Below are 23,890 nucleotides of genomic sequence, written 5' to 3' on the forward strand. Positions count from 1 at the left end.
TTATTAAAATAATATAAAATAGTTATACATCATTAAATTTATAATATATTTTAAAAATATTTATAATAATAAATATTTAACTTGATAATTTATTCATTAATATAAATCTCATGATAAATTAAAATATTAAAAATTTAATAATTAATACATTTAAATATAGATATTAAATTTTTATAATTTTAAAAAATGTTAGTAGTTATTTTTTATAAATAAAATTATAAAAATAAAAGTATAAATATTAATGAGTATCTTTAAATTTTTTGTTAAAAAATAAAAACATATTTGTTTTATTTTTTAATACATTTTAATATTTTTATTTTTATTTTTAATTAAAATTTTAAAAAAATACCAATTAATAAAATCTTAATAAAAAATTATAAAATTAGGAAGTACGTGCATTCAGAAAAATAATTTAATTAAATATTTATTTTTAAATTTTTTATTAGATAAATGTTTACAATTTAAATTTTATTAAAATAATTAAGAAATTATTTTAATATTTTTATAAAAGTAAATTCAAAATTATTAGATTTATAAAAATATTTATACAATATTTTAAATATAATTTTTAGCTTTTAAAATTTATCTGATTAAAATATCACGAAGTCAGTTTAGACCCAGGAACAGTTGATTTATCTTCTTGAACTCTATGGCTACAAAAGAGACGTGAAGGCGACACATTGCAGGTTTTGGAAGCAGGTGTCAAGACCAGAGCATTCTCCGTGGTTTGGTTAGCTCAGACATGTACGCTGTTTGTTGTTTTGACCAAACTTTCTTTCCTTCTGGTTAGTGCTTATGACTGAGACAAGTTATTCATGTGAGGACAAAGAAAGCTAATCTATTTTATGAAAAATTCATCAACATCCTTCCAAACAAGTCGTGGATACATATCTACTTTGAACCACAAGGTTGACAGAAACACACTTGAGAGTGAATAACCAATAAAAAAACCTCTGGGTAGAAGACTATTAGTCTCTGTAGCATCTCCTTTTTAAACTAATCAACGCATTGCTTTAATCGCTCATACATGTCTTCACGTGATATGTTGAGAAAAAGTTTGTGTAATTAGCATATTTAATTAGGTGAATCTAAAAGTTTATATTTATTATAGTATAGTGAATCTTGCATAAAGTTTCCAATGTTCAATACCCATTTACAGAAAGTATAAATCAGAAGGGGAGGGCCTGAGGGGCTATTTGTGTGTCCCCCACCTTGTTTCTTTTTTTTGTAATAATGGGTTGGAGAAATCTTATAGAATCACCCGTATAGCGTTAGGCAAGCCCAACAAAACGGGACCCACTATCTACTTTTACATAGTTTTGATTAGGTGACTTTTTAGCTACTAAAAGTTTTATCCAAATTCAAAGATCATGTCTCAATTCTCAGACACTTAAAGCTTTTGAATCCTCAACTTAACGCTAAAAGGACGAGGAAGATCGAGTGTTTTGATCACAACGAGCGGGAGAAAACCCACTTACCCACTAACATTACTTTTCTGACAAAACAGCTTAGAAAAGCATATGAGACAAAGAATTAAGTCAAAGTCGAAGGAGGGAAAGATTTTCCCAAACAGTGTTATGCATTAACAGTGTCTTTGTAGGGTGGAATTGATTATGTTATGAAGAGATAAGAGTGTATGAACAGGGAAGTAAAGAAGGACCAGTACAACCACAACTGCCAGGTTCAGGGGTTCCTTGGAGTAGCATTAAAGACACTGTTCCAGATCTTCCTCACACATCACCGGCACCACCCAAATGACAATTCTTTTTCCCTTGACAAACTAATGGAACAAAGGAAAAAAAAAAAAAACCTTTTATAAGAGGAAAACTGCATTGATGTCTTGATGACTTTTAGTTGGAAGAAAAAGAAAATGGGCTGTAGTTATGAGCATCTTACCATGATCTTCATCATCACCCTCTTGATTCTTCTATCCTCACAAAGAACCCACATTTTGACCCTTGGTGGTTCTCCATTCAATGCAGCTGGAACCTTCCACGTTCATGGCCTACCAGAGATGTATATCATGGAGAAGAATGAACAACAAAATGATAACCAGATTAAGAAAATCTCAGGACTTGATGAGAATGAAGAGAAACAAGCTTTCATAGTGGAAAAGTTTAGATCTTTACTTGGACTCGAGAGTTTCCACACAAGGGTACCATCCAATGGCCATGCTGAGTTTCTCTCTCCCTCACCTTCTCCATCACCCAACATCGAAGCTGAGGCTCCAACTCCTTCTCCTTCTCCGGTTCCACACGTGCACCCTCATCTTCATCATCCAATACATCACCCTCCTAAGAATCCACCACTCAACCAAACTCATCATGAAGATAGAGGCAGGGCTAAAAGAATACTAATAGCTGTTCTTGTATCCGCGGGAATTGCCACATTAATTGGTGCTTGTGGGTTAATCTTGGTCTGCAGGAAATTCACAAACCACACAAAGAAGCCCAAAAGGACAATGCCACTATGTAGCAAGAGCAAAGGAAGTGGAGACACTTACCAAAATTCATCAAGCAAGGTGAGTTTAAACTCAGGACTAGATCTGTTTTATCTTAATGTTTTAGGTGAGGACATAGAGCAACACGCTTGCACCTTGAAAAAGACTTGCAAGGATGGTTCAGAGTATGACAACTTTAGCAGTTCTTCCACGAAGGAAATTGTATCTGTTCATGAAGATGTGGAATCAGCGAAAGGTGAAGCTGAATCTGGTAATGGCAACCCTTCTTCTGGGGATAAAACTATCCCTGAAGATTGTCATTCATCAGATGATGAAAGTTTTCATTCCGTTGTTGAAGATTCACAATCAAATATAAGACTTTCCAATGCTTCAGCTGGTAGCCTTAGTGACACCCTTTCTTTGTCCCCACAAAATTCAAGTTCCTTAGCAAACCAATTTCCTTGTACTCCCCAAAACTCAATCTCAAATACACAGTCTCAGCAAACACCACATAGTCCAAAACAATATGAGCAAGAAATTGAGTCGTCTTTCCAATGTTCAAAAGCCTCTACTTCTTTCCCTCCCCCTCCTCCACCCCTTCCACCCCCACCTCCACCGCCATTGCAAATGCCACTTTTTTCTTTGCATTCTCTCACTTCTTCATCTAGAGTTTCCTCTCACTCTCCACTCTCTTTAACATCTAATAATTTATCATCTCCGGTAAATTCAGACACTTTCTCAGGCTTAAATCAAAGTCCAGAGAAAGAGTTGGTTTCCCCAGCTGAACCTTACCCTACAAAATCTCCTTCCAACATTCCCCCACCACCATACCCACCTCCATTTCTAAAAGGTAATAACAACAGTGCCAAAACCCCACCTCCTCCACCATCTCAACTCCCTCAATTTACCCCACTAGGTAAAGATGGTGCACCATTGCCCAAACTCAAACCACTTCACTGGGACAAAGTAAGAGCTGCTCCCAATCGTACAATGGTTTGGGATAAGCTACGATCAAGCTCATTCGAGTAAGTTCAACTTCAATCGCAAAAAATACTAATATTTTTCTTTTCTTTTTATTAAGTTTAAGCACATTTTGAATTTTATTCAGGTTGGATGAGGAAATGATCGAGTCACTTTTTGGCTACAATTTACAAAATTCAATTAAGAATGACGAAACAAGGAGTAAAACCCCGTCTCCAAGCAAGCATGTGCTTGAGCCAAAACGGCTGCAGAACATAACAATACTCTCAAAGGCCCTGAATGCGACATCTGAGCATGTATGCGAGGCCTTAATGCAAGGTAGAACTCCTCAATTATGAATAAATGCCTAAACTAGAGGTAAAACTACTGTATGAAACATTCCAAAATCCTATGTCCAAAGCGCATTGGTCATAAGTATGATGGAAATAATACAAAATGGTAATTGTCCCATACTCATGACATAAGTTATCTCTTAAAAGGTAATAATGTAATAATCATTTCTGATATGTGTCCTACTAAGTAAAATCGCACACCGACTTTTTTTTTTATTCATATAGCATGGGAGTATGCATGTGCATTTATACCGTGTGCTGAAAAAAATTGATGGTTAAAATAAATGTTGTCGAAGATCTTATTAAATGGTTTTGAAAACCAGGGAAGGGGTTGTCTTTGCAACAACTGGAGGCACTAGTTAAAATGGTACCCACCAAAGAAGAAGAGTCCAAGCTCTCCAATTATAAAGGCGACATCAATGAATTGGGGTCCGCCGAAAGGTTTGTGAGGGCAATGCTCAACGTTCCATTTGCGTTTCAACGGGTGGAAGGCATGCTTTTCAGAGAAACCTTTGATGATGAAGTTGTTCACCTCAGAAACTCATTTTCAATGCTTGAGGTAGCCACCAAACCAACTTATTTATTTATTTATTTATTTTTAGTGCTTGTGTAGAAACTATTATTTTTAGAGAAATAATCCTTTATTTTTTAAAAGGGCATGATAAAATAGTTATACAGAAATTTATAAAAAAAATTTATATATTTTGAAAAATATAGAGTGAGTGTTTTTTTTTTTTCAATATATTTTTTTTAATTTTTTAATAACTTCCCTTAAGATACTTGCTAATATTTTTGTTTTAACAAGTTTTTTTAAAGAAAAATGATAAAAAATAAGTGATTATTTCTTATTTAAAAAAAAAAGTAGTTAATCGAAATATGTCCCGTTGAAAGTCTAATTAAGCTTTATGATTTCTGACATTTTCTTATGTCTCAATCGCTATTAGGAGGCATGCAAGGAACTAAAATCGAGCAGGCTCTTCTTGAAGTTATTAGAAGCAGTGCTCAAAACAGGGAACCGAATGAATGTTGGAACAATAAGAGGAGGTGCTAGAGCTTTTAAGCTAGATGCTCTTCTAAAACTTGCAGATGTTAAGGGAACTGATGGTAAAACTACGTTGCTTCATTTTGTTGTTCAAGAGATTGTTCGTTCAGAAGGAATAAGAGTTTCAGATAGCATTATGGGAAAAATAAGCCAGAAAAGTAAGAACAGAACTGAGGAAGAAAAGGAAGAAGATTACAAAAGGATGGGATTAGAACTGGTTTCTGGTCTTAGCACTGAGTTATACAATGTGAAAAAGACAGCTACTATTGACTTGGATGTTCTTGCAAGCTCTGTGTCAAACCTTTCAGAAGGAATGGCTAAGCTGCAACATCTATTGGACAAGGAGTTGCATAAGGATGAAAGAAGCATCAACTTTGTACACTCTTTGAAGTCATTCTTGAACTATGCAGATGGGAACCTGAGGGAGTTGCAAGGAGATGAAGAGAGAGTGTTGGCACGTGTGAAAGAGATTACTGAGTATTTTCATGGGGATGTGAGCAAGGAAGATGCAAATCCACTTAGGATCTTTGTGATTGTGAGAGATTTTCTGGGCATGTTAGATAATGTGTGTAAAGAACTTAGAAGGTCTAAAACTCCTCGTAGCCCAAACCCACTTGCTCCTTTCAGATAGATCATAGACTATGATTCAAAACTGTCTTGTGTGTTCATAGGAATTGAAATTTTTAAGCAAACTGAGTGTAACTTTTTTTTCTTTTATGGAGTTTTGGAATATTTGGGTTTTGTATCCTCTGACTTTTCTGTTCACATGGAACTTCGGCTAAGACTTTTCCCTGTTCTCAGGGAATGATCATGACCTTTTTGTGACAGAGGGAATGGTCCCTACAGTTTTAAAAAATTATTATCGCAATTTTTTTAACTATGATTCATGTATAATGAACATTTATTTAATATCTCGTTTATCTTCTTTTTTTTATCATTTGTGATTTTATATATATATATATATATATATATCACAAATGTTTTATAAAATATTTCATTTCTACCTTATGATTTTTTAAAATAAAATTTTTTAAAAATAAAATAAATGCAAAACTTCAAATATTTTTTCTTTTTATAAAATTTGAAATATATTTTATTCAATAAGCAAGTCAATGCTATTTTTTAATTACACACAAGTCAAATTATCTTTTGTGTAATTTATACTTAAGCACGACTATGCTCATGATTAACACATCTTGATATTAAACAAACAATACATATATAAAAACAAACACTTATTACAACTATTATTTAAAGAAAGTTGAAAATAATTAATGTTGTCAAGTCTATAATTTATTATTGAATAATCTATCATGTTTTGTAATTGTTAAATATTAATTGAAAGATTATTTAGTATTAGAATAGATTTAGATGTAGTCTGAAATTATTGTTTTTCTTAAAAGGTGAACAGTAAATCTGGCATTAATAGTAAAGCGATGTGAACAGTATCGAAGAAGTCAATGTGTATTTAGATACAGATATACAACACGGTACAAAAGCAAAACTCTCTATTGCTAAGAGTGCTAATGCTACGAGTGGCGTGTTGTTTTATACTCTTAAGAGCCTAGAGGTATGAAACCTAAGGGTGTAAAACTCCTTGCTGATAAAAATGGTAATAATAGGAATAGTGTTGTAACTTCAAAGGTTCATAAACATACTGATAATTGTACCTTTAAGCACAAGAGTAAGAAGTTGAAAGAGATCTTGTTGATAAAGGATGATATGGATTATAAATGATAAAGAAAGTATTATATGAGGTCTTGGAAATAACGTGAGGGCAACATACCTTATTTTCCCTAATAAGTGAATTTTGGGGACAAAATTTCTTAAAGGGTGAGAGAATTGTAACATCTTCATTTTTAGATAATGTTAATTATGGATTATTAAGTGATGCTAAATAATGTTGGAGGGTGTTAAGAAGAATTTTAAGTGTTTAGTAGAGTTCTGGTGCAGGGAAAATCTCGCTCAAGCGAGACATACCTCACTCAGGCAAGATTGCACGCCCATGATCATCTCTTTTTTGGACCATTCTTGTTCAAGCGAGAATAAATCAGGTCACCTGAACTGTCACCCTTACTCTGGCGAGATGGAACTTGCCCAAGTGAGGAGCCGTAGGAAGAATTTGGAACTCTTTGGACACGCTGCTCGCTTAAGGGAGAATATCAGAAAATGCGTAAGGAGCCGCTGTTTACATATTTCGCTTAGGCGAGATGTGTCTTACTCAAGTGAGGTACTTCTCGCTCAAGCGAGAGCATACGAACAGAGGGTTATTTAAGGAATTTTCAGAGTGAAATATTTCATTTCACTTAATTCACGTTTTGATTTCTCTCATTCTCTCTGGATTCACACTCTCTTTTCTTCGAAAAATCTCCTTAAAACTTTGATTATTAGCCGAATCCAAGTTTGGACCCTCAATCTAAGCAACTCTAAGTATGTTTCTTTGAGTTTAACTTTGGATTTACCGTTCGTTTCTGTTCAAGTTCTATTTTTATAGGTTATCTCATATTATTTAGGAAGAATTCTCTTTTTAAAGGATCTTCTTCATCAAACTCCCTCTATATCTTCATATCGAGGTAAGGAGAGTTCAATTCTATCATTAGAACATAGCAATATTTATACTCTTGAAACCCCAGTAGTGTTTCTTTTTATTGTGAATATATATATATATATATATATATATATATATATATATATTGATGAAAATTTTAAGTATTATGATAGGTTAATAATGTATATTTCTCTGACCTTAAGAAGTTCAGTTGATGATAATTGATTATTTTGAGATAATATGAAATATAATTGGTTGTATTATTCGACTTGGGTTGAGTCCAGAGATATTCGATCTTTGGCAAAATTGTTTAATTGATAGTTGGATTATATGTGCAAATGGTATGATGGTGTGGTTGTTGAATTTGATTAAAAGTTGAGTATACGTGTAAACGGTTAAATGATGAATAGTATGCTTGAAGAGTTTATGTATAATATGCATTATTGTGAAAATATTTGAATGGATATGAATATGGAAGTGTGGATTTTTGATAAGATTGTGAAGTTGAGATATGTGTTTACAATACGTGAGTAGTAGCCAATTAATTGATGTGATTATGATATAGGTATTGTGACACGTTGACGGGTGTATTCACAATATATGTATCGTAATACATTGAATTATATGATCATAATATATGTATTGCAACATGTTGATATGTGAATGGTATATTAATTTATGAGAAAGGAATTAGTGTGAATAGTTACAGCGATACACTCGGAGTATGGAATAGGGAGCTGATTATGGAATTTGGAGGAAACGTAAGGTGATGGATGATATTCGCTTAAGTGTGCACAATTTATAAATTTGAGAATGCACCATATGACCACACTCTTTTCCAATAATACTCTTGATTATACTTTTGCTAAGGGGTCCTATAAGTGTGTACATTGTATCCGTATGCATGGGTTAACCGACAGCTATTCACCTATTGTGTAAGACCTCATAAATGCTGGAGGCAACTATGAAATGTGATAACATTGTATGAGAAAATGGTTGAATTGAAGTTGAAGTAAATTGAATATGTTATTGATATGCAAAAAGGTGTTGATGTATTTGGAACATAATTAATGACTGATATTTTATTAATTTATGTGAGTATGATATGAATATTATTTTAGAGATTAATGTATACATTTCTGTTAAATGAGTTGTAAAAATATATTTTCTAATATACAAATTGTACTTGTTATGTTTTAATGATGAGAAAAGAACTCATCCTTACAAAATATTTCAGGTAACAGGAATGATGATCAGGAACAAACTCTCAGTGTTTGGGCATGGATCAGAACTGCTCTTGGAAATTTTGTTTATGATAATTTTGTAATTAAGTACTCTAAATCACACATATATATATTAGTTGATAGTTTGTAAAAGTATGCTTATACATGTATACAACTTAAATTCAGTAGCTCTGAACTGTATATTATTTTGGTATTATTAAATTATAGTTAGATTTTGATTCTGTTATTGTTTCATTTTCATTGTAAATATGTTCGAATGATAAAAGTTTTGATTTCTCACATATTGAAAATACTCGATTGTGACAAAAAAAAATCAATTTATTCTTTCGACTTGCAAATTTCTAAATATTTAAATCACTAGTTTTAATTATGAATCTATTTGTTCAGTTGGTTTACAATAAATTATTATTTATTTTCTAGAATTTAAAAAGTAGGATGTTACAACTGGCTATCATCAAGATTGAAGATGTGAAAGAAATATGTAAAAGGAGTGGAAAGGATGGTATCAAAAAGATAATCCAAAAAGTATCCTTAAGTCGCTTCCCTTGGGTTCCTTTAATAGAGTTTAAAAATCCTAAAATTGCTTCAAAGTTAGACTTTTCGCAGGTAAACACAATTGTGCAATAACATAAGCATGCTTGTGCATGTTCTTGAAGCACTCCCATGCTAGCTGCAATGGTATAGGTGTGTTGGCTGCTGCGGAGCCCAATTTTTCATCAAATTTGTGCCAAGAAAATCTAGTAGTGACTTCTCGCAGTAAACTACATAATAATCATAGAAATTAGTAAAAAAACTTGATAAAATAATAGTCACTCATGAATATATAGGCTATATAAACATGTCAAAATACAAATTTATTAGATTGTGACATTAATGATCATGTCTAACTAATCTCTTCTATCTTCTCATCAAATCTTCCACACTCTTATTTGGTACAAGCCTATCAAATTGCTTTTCTTCCACATCTTTCTCATACTCAATGAATTTTGAACAATTGAAATTGGCAATAGGTTCATCGTTAAACGATTGAGGAAGTTGTGCAAAGCTTAGACTTGCCACAATATCACCAAAAATTTCTCTTCAACCTTTAGTTATTTATGACAAGTTGATAAATTAGGGAGTAAGAGACTCTAACAACTAATTCTTGAGGATTTGAACATGCAAAGGTAAATTGACATTCTTTTAGAGTTATAAATATTTTCATTATGCAAATCTTTAAAAATTCTTGAAAATTAAACATCATACTCACATCCTTATCATTGTAAATTGGATAGCTTGTATACTTGATATTGCCTTGTCCAATTGCTACAGGAAACTTGTACAACATCTTTATTATCTACTTGTTATTTTCATGGCTTAAATGTTGTAATATACTGCATTGCAACTATAAAAAATTGAATGGTAAGATGTATAACAATGCAGATCAGTTGAACATTACTAAAAGTAAGTTCTTCTATACTATTTGTAACTTTGCTATTGTAGTGAACTAATGTATAATAACTATCAGTCATTTTTCTTCTAATCAGCATAACAAAAATAATTTTTAGTGATAATTATTTAGTAGCCATAAATAATTTTTCACTAAATTATTTTTAAATATAAATTTAATGTATTTATTTAATATTAATCAATAAAAGGTTAGTCTACATTAACAATTATTGAAAATTGTTGATAATTTATAGCATTCATGCTTTTTACTTGACAAACGCAATATCTCTTCCCATTTAAAAAATTCACATTTTAATAAGAAAACATAAACTTAATTATAATTTCTCACTCAAGTTTTTAATTTAATTATATAAAAAATAGTACATGAAATTGTATTAGACCTTGTTGGCATCTCTCTTTAAAATAATATCACCTCTCTCTCGACACTCTCGTTAACATCTATCTCTAAAATCAAACTCTCTCTATCTCTTGTTCTTCCTTCTTTAACTCTCAACTTTAATAATCAAGAGAAGATTTACATATCCAATATGTGTAAGTCAATGCTTATTTTCTCATATGTACTTCTCTCATCTCCCCTCATTCTCTTCTCAACATGTTTTTTCTTAATTTTTTTTTTGTCAATCATCATTCTTTTGAATTTTTTGTTGATCATCTTGCTCTTTCTAATTGTTTCGAGTTGTTCTTTACATAGATTGCTCAACTTGCTTGATTTCTAAATTCATAAATATCACAATTTCTCTTGCAAGGTGAGTTTTTAGTTTTTGGGGCAGTTTTCTAGGAATTGTATCCGTCTATAAGCTACAATTGATGAAGATGCTTAGTTCATTCCACAACATAAGTTAAAAATGTATGGTTGTTGTTAGGTTTTCTAAATTCTTGAATTTATAACTTATTGAAAAATGGATTTAAACAAATAGTTATATATGTGCATGCTTAACAACTTTGCCTTATCTATTTCGTTGAGTTTCATATTTTTTATATACTTATTTTTCTCATTTGTGCTGCAGGGACAGAGTATTTGAACAACATAAAACTTTGTATCCTCTTTTACTTTGACATATACAAATAGGATTGACAGTAACATTGAAATATTTACACACATTATTTTATCAGTTAGTTCTCATATAATCTGCAGTGGTATGTAAAGTTTGTGTCATGTGAAATGATTATTGTTAGCTGAATTGAAGATTAGTTTGTATCTAATGGCTGATGATTATTGACTAACACCTAATCTAGTTATTTCATTATTGACTAAAAATACCTAAACTGACTAATAGTCTGGTACATTTTTACATAGTTTAGATTGTTTTAAAAATGAAAAACATAAATTTCTATCAATATCTAATTCTTTGGTTAATCTTGGTTCTAAAGTATACCTGCAAGTGAAGTGTAAGTGTCGCAATTGAGCGGTCGTAACGATACAGCGAAAACGTGTTTAAAAAAAACATCTTTTAGGAATAAAAATATTTTCTAAAAATCAGAGGAGTCACCACCAAAATTTATTTAAAAAACCTTGAAATATTTTTTAAAATAATATGATCTTTGAAACTAAAAATGAGTTTGAGAGTCATTTACATGTAGGGAAGGTATTAGCATCTTACAACGATCGTTTAAATAAAAGTTACCTTAAATTAATTGTGTAAATTTATTTTATGTTATTTTTATTTTAAAAGAAGACATTATTTATTGAAATGTTAATTAATATCTTAAAAAAATAAAAAAATTATTTCAAAAATTATTTTAACTCGATGAGTTCAGTTCTTATTCCTACGTATCTCAAGGTGTAATGAGTAACTCAAAGTTACGTAGTTCTATCTAAAAAATGATAGAATTATTTTATTAATTAGAAATTTATAAGATTTTGGAAGAACTTGTTTTAAAATGAATTATATTTTCTTGAAAAATGAAATAAAAATTGTTTATATTTTTTAAGATATAAGACAGCATAACTATACATGTTACCCTTCGATGAACGATACGAAAGGTGAAGAAAAATTACCCATTCATATTGTAAGTCATTGTAAAAATTGTGGTAATTAAGACCAAATATTTTAATTTATAAAAAGTATTTTTAATATATGATTTAATTCAAAAATTTAATATTAAATAAATTTAAGGCAACGTAAGCTATATATAAATACCTTATGACTTATTTGTCGACTGAAAGCGACGTAAATCACACATTTGTATCGCAAAATATTATATAATAAAATAGAGAAATATACTTAAGTAATCGAATATTTGGTTATTCAATTTATCAAAGTTGAACACATAATTTAATTTTTTAAAGTATGAAATTAATTGTATTTAATAAAAATGAGGAGTATTTTATTTTATTTTTTGGTGAGTGAGGGGGTTAGCACTCCAAAAACCAAAAATCACATAACTCTCGCCAAATAGTGGCTAACATATTATGAATGAAAATAGGAGGCGAATCATAAACAATTATATTCTCCTCTAGGAAATGATGTTTAGCTAACAAGTCTGCTACTAAGAGTCCTTCCCTACCTAACTTCAGCACATGAAACTGTTAACTCATATATCTCTTGCACTAAATCAAAACAAGTGCTTTGATGGGGACATCCATTCTTTTAGTAGAGTGATTGCCTCCAAAGAATTAGATTATATCAAAATGCGGGTATCCAAGTTTCTAAGACAAATTAGCCGAAGGCCTTGTTTAATAGCCCACAACTTAGCCTGAGTGATAGAACAATAGTGTAGTTTTCTTGAAAATGTCATAATAAATATACTATTTGAATCCTAAATTATACTGCCACAAGAGCTTACTTCCGCATACGACATAGCACCATCCCCATTCAACTTGATAAACCCCGTAGGAGGACAACTCCATTTCCTTAGATTATATGCATACTCTTTGCACCAAACGGAGAGTTGATGTTGACTATTAACTTTGCACGACCCATTACCTCAAATACTATTTGATTTGACGATGAGAATGAATGTTGAAACACCACTGTATTCCTTCTATGCCATAGCGCATCAATGATGACAGCAAAAATAAAGGGCCAATTCATCCCCCCAGTACGACTTCTTGTTGGGTGGAACACCATCCATTCCTGAACATTACTTCCCATGGGCTGGTCAATAGTAATGCCACCAAGCATGTTGCTCCAAACTTCATGTGCAAAATTACAATCTTGGAGAACATGCATGGCATCCTTGGAACCTTGCGTGCAGATGGGACACATTGGGACTACCTCTAAACCTCGTTTAGTACGTGCACCATTCGTTATGAGACTTTCGTGTGCAGCATGCCAAAGGAATAGGTTGATCCTTTTTGGGCCTTGCCATTTCCATATGACTTCGAAAATTAGAGCACAGGGTACTGGTTCAGCCGATGACAAGCTTGTCCCCAACAAATTTCATCTGACCTGGCATTTATCATGGGGGAGTTTGAGATGCAATACTGTTAAAAAGCTCCTAGATATCCATGGTATAATATGATAAATATTCCACGTTCCCTGTTCGGTTACATAATCATAGACCTTTTGAAAGAGCTCAATAGGTGGGATAAAAGCAGAACGTTGTGGCAATGTTTGGAGTAAGAAAAATTTTCTAAGTTATAAAATTATAGTGGAAGAAACAATATTTTGAGGAGTTTTGGAGGGTCAGAGAAGGAGCCTCATCCTTTATTGAAAAATAAGCAAATTCAAGAAGTGTTACAAGTTGTTCGAAAGGGCTACATTTAAAGTTATTTTTGATGTTTTCGTCATATCTCCAATTTCCATCAAAACTACTTGAAAGACAGGAGAGTAGTAAAAAAAAATTATTTTAAGTCCACAGGACTGAAGGCCTTTTCGAGATGTTTTTGAGGATTTCCTAGCCCCTGAACTGAAAATAACTAAAATAGATTGAAATAAGACTAACAAGAAACTATTCTAAGTCCACAAGACTGGAGGTGTTTCGAGGCATTTTTAGAATATTTTCAAGCCCCTGACATCCAGAATTGCTCAAAAAACAGGAAATGGTTAAAAAATATACTAAGTTCACTGAGCTCCAGATTTTTCCATAATTGCTCGAAAAAAAGGAGCAATAACTCCACAAACCTAATTGAGCCCTAGAGCTTCTCCAGAAGTGCTCAAAAAATAGCAAGTAATCAGAAAATATTCTAAGTACACAAACTTGACTCCAAATTTGCTCGAAAATAGAAATGAGCAAGAAATCAAGGGAGAAATTACTCTAAGTCTACAAAGCTAAATGAGCTTTTTTGATTTTTTTCAGAACTGCTCAAAAAACAGAAAAGTCCTTAAGAGTCATGATAGGACACAAAAGGTTAATGTAAGGTTCAAAAGCAATTATTACCAGATGAAGATCCAACAACATAAAGAAAGATCATGGACGAGAGTAGTTATGGAAAAAGCCTCAACTGACTGCACGATCATAAGCAAACATAGATAATGGGTAGCCGCAGTTGGAAGCAAGCATGCACGAAAGACAGTTATCAAGAAAGTGCTCGCAAAAGAAGGAAGATGGTGGTGATTTGCTTACCTATAAATTCCTCAAAATTTCATTCTATAGGGGATGACTTTTTACACCCAGACACCGCACCTAAAATTCTCTGAACGCTGAAACCCTGCACCGCGTCAGACACCAGCTACTAGGAGACTCACGGTAGTCGCTGTTCATTGTTGTGAAGAGTCGTACGTTACATTTTTACACATTTACATTTCTGCATTTTACCTTCTAGTTTATTTTACGTCTTTTGTTTATGCTGTTTCTTTCTTGTTTGGTACATTGTCAATGTTTGCGTTCAGTTTAATACGCATTTCCTATTCCATAATTTTGCTGTTCCTACTAAATTGTTTATTTTACGACATTAATTTTACTGTTACGTTAACAACACACTTAAAAGAATCTGAGAGGACCTAAATCCAGTCCCCAGATTGCTTTTGAATTATTTGTTTACAAACTATCATTTTTCATCGTAAACAGGCAACCAGGTGTCAAACCAAAAATGTGTAGTACATCCATCCTTCGCCCATCACTTGGCATGTTGAATAGTGTGTTTCCGGTTCAAACAAATGCCTTTCCACAAATTAGACATACTAGCTTTCTTCTCAACTCATGGTATTGTACCTTCTAGGCATTTATACTTTGAGTGTACTACTTTCACCCAAAGCTTATTAGGTTCTGTAAGCAAGCTCCAACAATTCCTGATCATGAAGGAGTTGTTGACATCTCTCATAGACCATAGTCCTAATCTGCCACACTTCTTAGGCAAACATATAGTATCCCAACTGATGGCATGAATTTTCTTCTAAGTTGGGCTATCACCCCATAGAAAATTGCGACATAATTTATCCACTTCATCACATATACTCTTGGGTATATGAATTGTTTGCATGGAGTAAGATGGAATAGCCGCAATCACTGATTTGCATAATGTGAGTTGACCTGCAAAGGAAAGGGTAGAGGCTTTCCATCCACTTAACCGTTTACTTACTTTATTGATCACACTTTGGTAGTCATTCCGCCAGATTCGCAAATGATGAGCAGGAATTCCCAAGTACTTCCCCAAGTTATCAGTACGTTGGAATCCTAAGGCTAAGCCAATATCGTTTCTCATAGTATGGGACACATTCTTAGAGAAAAATATCCTTGTCTTTTCCAAGCTAACCTTTTGACCAGAGCTAGCACAAAAGCAGTCAAGGCAAGCCTGAATTACCTCTACTTGATCCATTAAAACCTCGGTGAACAAAATGAGATCATCAGCAAATGCAAGATGTGAGAGGGAAGAACCGTCCCTAGCTAGTCTGATAGGTTGTCATTTGCTTGCTTCGACCTCCATTAAAATAAGCTAAAAAAGTCTCTCCATATAGAGGACTGGTGAGAGTGGATCACCCTGACGAACACCTCGAGAGGGTAATAATTCATTTAGGGCTTCCCTATTCCAAAGCATGTGCATTCTTGGAGAAGAAATGCTTGTCCACACAATGTCCATAAACTATCTTGGTAAGTCAATATCAAGTAGTGTGTCCTTCACAAAGTCCCACTTCAACATGTCATAGGCCTTCTCCATATCAATCTTGATCACATGAGACCCAAGTTTGTATTGGTAAAGATAAATATTTAATTAAGAGAAATTAAAAATATTTTTAACAAGTTTGTCTTGCATGAGACCCAATATAATGTTGGTATATGAAGGTCTTACCAATTTTAAACATATAAAGGTAGAGATTCTATAGAATAATGTTATAAATTGCTGCATTAATTAAGTAGTTTAATTTTAATTTAATTAATTGATAAATTAAGTTAGAAAATAGAATGTAAAAATAAAATATATTTTGATTAATTAATAAGATGAGATGAATAAAAAAAAGGAATATTTTTTTAATTGATTAATAAATTATATAATTAAATGAAAAATGAATATTATTTTATTTTTAGAATAAATTTTTATATTATTTAATAATTTAAGAAAGGAAGATTTTTAACCATAAAAGTTTTTAATAAAAAATATATATAACATTAATTTTCTAAAAGATTTCAATTTTAAATATGTTGATAGTGCTTACGACATAAGATAATGTAGGTATATCCATGTCTTGACAATTTATAACACATAAAGATAAAGTTGTATATATTAGTGTCACAAATTGTTGTACTTGGCTTAGTCAATAAATTGATTACTTAATTATTTATTATGTGAAGAGAGAAATATTTAAAAGAAGACATTTAGATTAATCAGTGAAATAGTTATTCAATTAATATAAGATGAATTATAAGTTATTGTAATAATAAGATGAGTTTTTTTAACTTAATTAATAAATTGATAGTATGATAATTAAAGCAAAAATATTTGAAAGGATATATTTTAAAGTGTGAAATATTTAATTGATTTAAAATAAAACATTGTTTAATTCAAAATATTTATATCTTATAAAGTCAACGGTAATGTACATACATATTGGCCTTAATAATTTATAATGCATAATAGTAAAGATTCTACACATTAATATTATAGATCGTTACATAAATTAAGTCAATCAATTTAATTAATAGATAAATTAGAAATAGTAGTATTAATTAAAATATAATCTAATTGATTAATAAATTATGTAATTAAGTGGAAATGAATCTTGATTCATATTTTCGAAACAAAAAATTATATTACATAATTTATTTATTTAGGAGTAAGGTTTGATCTTTGAATGCAAAATGCCTGAGGTAACATTGGTATATGTAGGCTTTGACAATTTATATCATAGAAAGGTAGAGTTGTTAGACATTAAAGTTATAAATTATCATGTTAGAATTTTATTTTAATATATTTAATTACAACTTTGATTTTTAATTTTTAATTAGATGTATAAATATGTATACATTTTAATTTTTAATTAATTACATAAAAAATTATCATTTCAGAAGGTTTAAAGTAATGTAAGTACTCATAAACTTTTACGCTATTACAATAAAATAAAATCACAAAATTGAAAGAGTTATAATACATTTGTCAATGAAATAAAAATGAAATTAATATTTAATGATACAATAGTAACTAAAGAAAAATAATAAATGTAGGTACAAAATTGGAATAAAGATCAAAACTTTCACATTAAAATTTTAATAACATCAACTCAATAAAAATATAGAACAATATGACCAGCGACCAGAAACGAAAAATATATATAACAAGATGAAGTAATGAATAGGTAATTATAACCTTCTAATTGTAATATTTTCTTATAAAAAAATGAGAATAAATACAAGCGGGACATATATAAACAGTGAAAATAAAACATAAGAATTTTTGAGTGTGATTGAAGCTGTTTTTCTTATTATATTATCACTTAATGTCATCTAAAAATATTATTTGATTTGATTTATTTTATATTTTTGTTTCTTTGTTACTTTTTCTTAATTTTCTTATCAAACTTAAAATAATAATAATAATAATAATAATAATAATAATAATAATAATAACATCATCAAAACATAAAAAAAAAATGATAACAACCAATCATACAAAGTAAAATTTGATAAAAATATACTTCAGATAAAATTGAGTGTTCACAGTAGGTCATTAATTTTATAGCTTTGAAAACTAGTAGCAATTATTCTTTATCTTAATTTCATTTATGTTGTTTGATTTTGAAAGGTATAGTTTGGGTTTAGGATATGGAAGTGCTTTGTAGCCAATTCGTATGATCAAACATGTTTAAACATTCTCTAAGTAAATATAAAGGATGGGCCCTCTTTGTTTTAAGTATAATTATTGATTTATTAATATTAATTTTAATAGCTTTAAATGATAACTCAATGTATCTATATCCTAGATTTATGATTTATTATACTATTGTATTAGTTGGTCTGATAAAGTAGCTCTAACTTTTCATGTTATATGGACTATTATTCACCATGTTAACATTTTCTACCTTCTTTCATCAAAGAACAATATTTTTATGTTCGAAAAAGAATAATAGTACATTACACAAGGTTATTTGTCAAACAAAAAGAAACCTATTAAGTTGTTAAACTTGGATTCAATTTATTCCCTATTTCTTCAAAAGTTATATCTTCTAATACATTATTGCCAAATATCCTCTATATGGACTTGGAGTTTACATATAAGTGTTATGTAATGAGAGACATAATAATACCACATGTTTTTAAATGTATTCAAATTTTTGAACCTTGATGAGCTTCACATGAACTATTTATTTGTAAAATTCATATATGCGTTTAAGTCATATAGATACATAATATGGAGGTCTCATTTATAAATCTATTATAAAAAATAATGAACATACTTTTTATATTTATAAATTTCCTTAATATGGCATAATGACCTTAATATTTAGGTGGAGAAAAAGAGGCTGCTACATGTTTTCACCAAGCAATTTGTAGTTACCTACAAGGATTGGAACATGTTAATTTAGGCATATTATTAGTCTGCTTTTGTTGAAAGTTTATCGTCTGCTAATGATGTGGTTGTTGGTTGCTTAGCTATACATCATATTGAAGTCATTTGAGTATTAGTTGAAGAGGTCACATAATTACGTTTGCTAATCATTCACTATAAGTAGGAAGACAATACTGTTATGGCATTATTGTCAATATCTTTACTTTCTTCCTTCTTAAGTAGCATTTACTAATAGGAAGTCTAAATGACTTTATGCATGAAATTAAAAATAGAGATAGGACCTATACCATCTTTACAAGAAAAGGATGTAAAGAAGGAATTCAAATTTTTTCTATTGGTATTAGGTGTTTACTTTACTCTAAATGTTCATTTGTTATGTTATAAAACAAGTTTTACTTTTTTCTCTGGTTATAATTATGTTGTTTCACTTAAAAAGTTGGAATTTTGGTTGCTTATTACTATTGAGTACTAACATGTAATTTGTTGTAATTCATGTTTTCTCTTTTTTCTTTTCAGTGGCTATATGAGGCTGTAGCAAAAATTTTTAATTACTTCTAAAGGATTTTTTGTTTGAAAATTATCACTTGCTCATTGTTCAGAGGACAAGTGTACCTATTGAGAAGTAGTTCCCGTAATAAAGGGCAAGTGTATCTCAAACATGCTGAAGGCCAAGAATAAAAATTCTATTATGCCTCAATCATATTAAAAACATGCAATTAAAAAGAAAAGTCTTAAGTCGGTTCCAAATCAAGTTCTAGAGCACAAATTCTGAGGAGGTAATCACACAAAGCAATAAGGAAAGGGGTACAATTAATTAAATTAAGATAAAAATCCTCTTTAAGGCTCAAAACTCACATCTGTGGGTTAATAGTTTAATGTAGAGCATAAAAGTAAGGAACTTGGCTAATTATTAGTTTCCAAATGAAAGTATAATGCCAATAACAATCACTCAACATGCTCTTCTATCTGGAAAGATTGGGTTTCATGAGGGAAAAAGTTTTAAATTATCATAAAAAATAGCATAGACAATTTACTCAAGAACATGCAATAACAATCATATAATTAGGAACTACTCCCCCATACTTAAAGCGAAACATTGTCCTCAATGTTTGAAAGCAAGCAAATTAAAAACATGTAAAGAGGGCAACTGAATAAAAGGAAAGAAGTTCCCTGAAAATTCTTGGCGCGACAGCTTTGGGTGAGGGAGCACGACCATGCTGAAGTCTTAAGCACGCCTATGCTTATGATGTAAAGCTTCTCTCATAATTGCGACTGAATGCACGACCGTGTATGGGATGAACACAGATGTGTTTTTAGATCAGAGCTCAAAAGTGTGTGCAGGAACAATCAACTCAGTTCTTACAATCTTTCAATATGCTTATTCTTTATTCTAAAAATAAAATAATAATAGCAAAATTAAAATAAATGAAAAGGAATGAAATTTAAATAAAATAAAATAAAAGACACATGTTGCCTCCTAGGAGCGCTTGTTTAACGTCATGAGCCTGATGTTCCTGTTAAATCATGGTAGAAAGAAGGCATGAGTCTTAGAGGTGATTCCATTGATATGTAATTGTCTCTCCAACAGCTTTGCCTCCCCAATGCCTATTACATAAAAAAAAAATTTCATAAGATGAGGATTAGAATAAAGAAAAGAAAATTTAAGCTTCAAATTAGGATGCTTATTAATGGATGGTTTAAGCTTTTGTCTTTTCTTCTTCTTATATTGCTTTCTCCTTGGCCTTCTTCTTATGGTTCCATGCTTCACATAAATTGGAAGAGGAGAAGCAACATCTACAATGCTCACAAAGTGACAGGACTCTTGGCTAGAAGGGTACTTGAAAGAGTTGAAAAGTTGAAATACAACTTCCTCATCATCTAGCCTCAATGTGAGCTTCCCTTCTTGTACGTCTATGATGGCCCTTGCAGTAGCCAAGAATGGTCTCCCTAGTATGATGGGGACATCATCATCTTCCTCCATGTCAAGTACCACAAAGTCAGTAGGAAATATGAACTACCCAGCTTTTACAAGTACATTTTCCACTATGCCTTTAAGGTATGTGATCGACCTATCTGCCAGCTGAAGTGACATGGAGGTTAATACTTAGGTTTATGCATTTCAAGCTTCCTAAAAACAGAATAAGGCATAAGTTAATACTTAGGTTTATGGGTTTTTCCAATTATGCAAGGAATAGTAAAACTCCCTGGGTCCTTAAGCTTAGGTGGAAGCTTTTTGAGGACTATAGCTGAGCACTCTGGGTGAGCTTCACAGTTTCATGTGCTCTCAACTTTCTCTTATTGGTCAAGATCTCCTTTAAAAATTTAGCATATTTGGGCATTTTGGAGATAGCATCAATGAAAGACATATTGATGTGCACTTTTCCCAATAAGTCTAAGAACTTGTGGAACTGTTCATCAAAAGCAGGGTGACCTTGCAGCCGCCGTGGGAAAGGTATCTTAGGCTCGTAGGGCCTTGGTTGAACATGAGTCTCTTCCTTCTTTTCTTTTTCAGGCTCTTTGCTTGAAACACGTTCTTGCTCATAGTGATGCACGGCCGTGCTTTGATCATTGTCATGGGCGTGCTTGTATAAGCACGGTCGTGCTTCAATTTCAGCAGGGGCGTGCTCATCAGTAAGCATGGGTGTGCCTGTAGAATCAGCATGGGCGTGCTTCTCAGCAATCATGGGCGTGCATGTGCCTCTGTTCTGCGATTCTTGTAATTTCTTGCCACTTCTAAGGGTGATGGAATTGCATTGCTCCCTTAGATTAGGTTCAGGCTGAGATGGCAGTGTTCCCATCACTCTTTGACTCAAAAGATTCGTAATTTGCTCCAATTGTGCACTCATCTTAGAAGAGTTGGCTTGTATTTTATATTTGACCTCTGCGAACCTCTTATCGGTTCTCTCAATATGTTGGTCCAACTTAGATTCAAGCTCTGTCATCCTCTTATCAGAGTAATGCATATATTGCATCATTTATTCTTGAAAGTTAGAGTGGGATCTAGGGGCTTCTTTCTCTTTTGGTCTTGCTCCCTGACTTTGCATATGAGGAGGGCGACAAACATTTGAATTTTGACTTCCAAAGTCATTTCCCCAAGAGTTAGAAGGATTACTCCTCCACTCTGAACTATGATTGCCCATGAAATTTGCCTCCTCTTGCTTAGATTCTGGGCTTGCAGGAGCTTTTACAGGTTGGTCTTGAGCCTTCATTAAAGATTCTAGTTGCTTTGCAAGGGATGCCATTTGGTTCATTAGTGGGTTGCTGCTCTCTACTTGGTAGATTGGGACAGTTTCTTTCCTCTTGATGTCGTAAGAGTCAGCAGTGTGCCACTGAAAACTAGAAGATGCCATTTCATCTATTAGCTTGTATCAATCATTTGGATCTTTTCTTATTGGACCCTCTTGCTGCGGCATCAATTGTAGCCCTGGTGGTGATTGATAGGCCATTGTAAAAGATTTGCACCTGTCTCCATGTCAAGAAATCATGATGAGGACATCTCCTCAAAAGGTCTCCAAACCGCTTCCATGCCTCGAATAAGGATTCTGCTTCATATTGTTGGAAGCAACATATCTCTGTCATAAGCTTAGAGGACCTTAATGAGGGAAAGTACTTTCTCAAGAATTGTTGAGTGAGATCCTCCCAAGTTGTGATGGAATTGGCTGGGAGTGAGGCAAACCAAGCATTCACCTTTTCAGATACCGAGAATGGGAAAAGACAGAGTCGAATAGCATCGTTGGAGACTCCATTATATTTTATGGTATCTGTCAATCGGAGGAACTTTGTTAGATGTAAATTAGGGTCTTCATTAGGCATGCCTCTAAGCTCTATGGAGTTTTGGACCATGGTTATGAGTGCTAGTTTCAATTCAAAATTGTTTGCCTCTACGTTAGGGGCCGCGATGCTTCCAGGGGTGCCTCTAGCAGTGGGTGTCATGTAATCTTGAATTGATCTTCTTCCCTCTGCCATTCTTTGCACTCTCACTTCTTTTCTTTGTCTACGAACTGTTCTTTCAATCTCCAGATCAAATAAACAAGTTGTAGAGCACTTAGAACGAGTGAACATATATTAAAAGAAATTATGAAATAATAAAATAAAAACAAAAATTATAAAATATATATAAAACAAAATTAATAAACAAGACAGAATTAAAACAAAGTAAGACACAAATTGCTCAAATCAATTAAATTTAAGATTTTCTTAATATTGAAAAAGCAATCCCTGGCAACAGCGCCAAAAACTTGTTCGGAGGGCAAGTGTACTCATCAAGAAGTAATAAAGGGTTCTTAAATTAAGTTCCCAAAATATTGTCCCACAAGGATTGTTTTTCAATTACTAAGAATTTCCTAATTCAATTGTGTAAGTTTCAAAGATATGAGATTAATTAGAACAAGAATTTATAAAATTAATTATAAAACTAAGGGTAAGGAATACAATGCTCATCTTGGTTAAACTTATCGGAAAGGAACCTAAGACATATGGATTTTCTCATTCAATCGTCTATGTTATTTTTCTGTTTAACTCTAAATTCAATTTCCTTGTGATTACCAATCATTCATATGAATACTATTAATACCCAATGGTCACATAATATTAATATTCTTTTCTCTAAATCAACATCCCCAATGGTCATGCAAGACATTAATTTAAGAAAGCTTAAGGAGTCTACGAACTTGTTAATTAATGACGATTAGAATAGAAAGATTGATTTGGTCCACCTAATCCTTTTTCTTGTTCTATCCTATAGATCTATTAATTAACCGAGGTACGGTCGCCTGACGATATAATTAATTAGGATTAATAAAGAAGTGGATAAGATAAAATCTAATCAGAAAACAGAAATCAAATTTAGATTCAAGCATCAAAATTCTATAAATTCATGAATAATAGTTCCCATAACCCTAGCTATGGACTTAGTTACTCATGCTAAAAAAAGAACTAAAACAATCATAAACAAAGCCATAATCAAAAGA

General features: G+C 31.9%; 1 protein-coding gene and 1 non-coding gene across 2 annotated transcripts; both read left to right on the plus strand.

Annotated features, from left to right (window-relative positions):
- Positions 1-1,870: 1,870 nt before the first annotated feature.
- LOC113873661 (formin-like protein 11) lies at positions 1,871-5,426 on the plus strand. Its single transcript, XM_027511898.1, has 4 exons — positions 1,871-3,465; positions 3,549-3,739; positions 4,077-4,312; positions 4,698-5,426. Exons 1-4 carry the CDS (start codon positions 1,871-1,873, stop codon positions 5,424-5,426), a joined length of 2,751 nt encoding a protein of 916 aa, XP_027367699.1.
- A 16,972-nt stretch (positions 5,427-22,398) lies between these two features.
- LOC113873999 lies at positions 22,399-22,505 on the plus strand. The gene has a single exon (XR_003506061.1). It is a non-coding gene; the product is annotated as a small nucleolar RNA R71 (small nucleolar RNA).
- Positions 22,506-23,890: the final 1,385 nt, after the last annotated feature.

This window comes from Abrus precatorius, unplaced genomic scaffold (assembly GCF_003935025.1).
Source record: "Abrus precatorius isolate BTA unplaced genomic scaffold, Abrus_2018 Scaffold7, whole genome shotgun sequence".
Lineage (NCBI taxonomy): Eukaryota > Viridiplantae > Streptophyta > Magnoliopsida > Fabales > Fabaceae > Abrus > Abrus precatorius.

Coding starts and splice junctions, on each gene's coding strand:
- LOC113873661 (XM_027511898.1), top strand. CDS start 1,871: ATGGGCTGTAGTTATGAGCATCTTACCATGATCTTCATCATCACCCTC. Junction 3,466..3,548: donor CTACGATCAAGCTCATTCGA/GTAAGTTCAACT, acceptor AATTTTATTCAG/GTTGGATGAGGAAATGATCG. Junction 4,313..4,697: donor ACTCATTTTCAATGCTTGAG/GTAGCCACCAAA, acceptor AATCGCTATTAG/GAGGCATGCAAGGAACTAAA.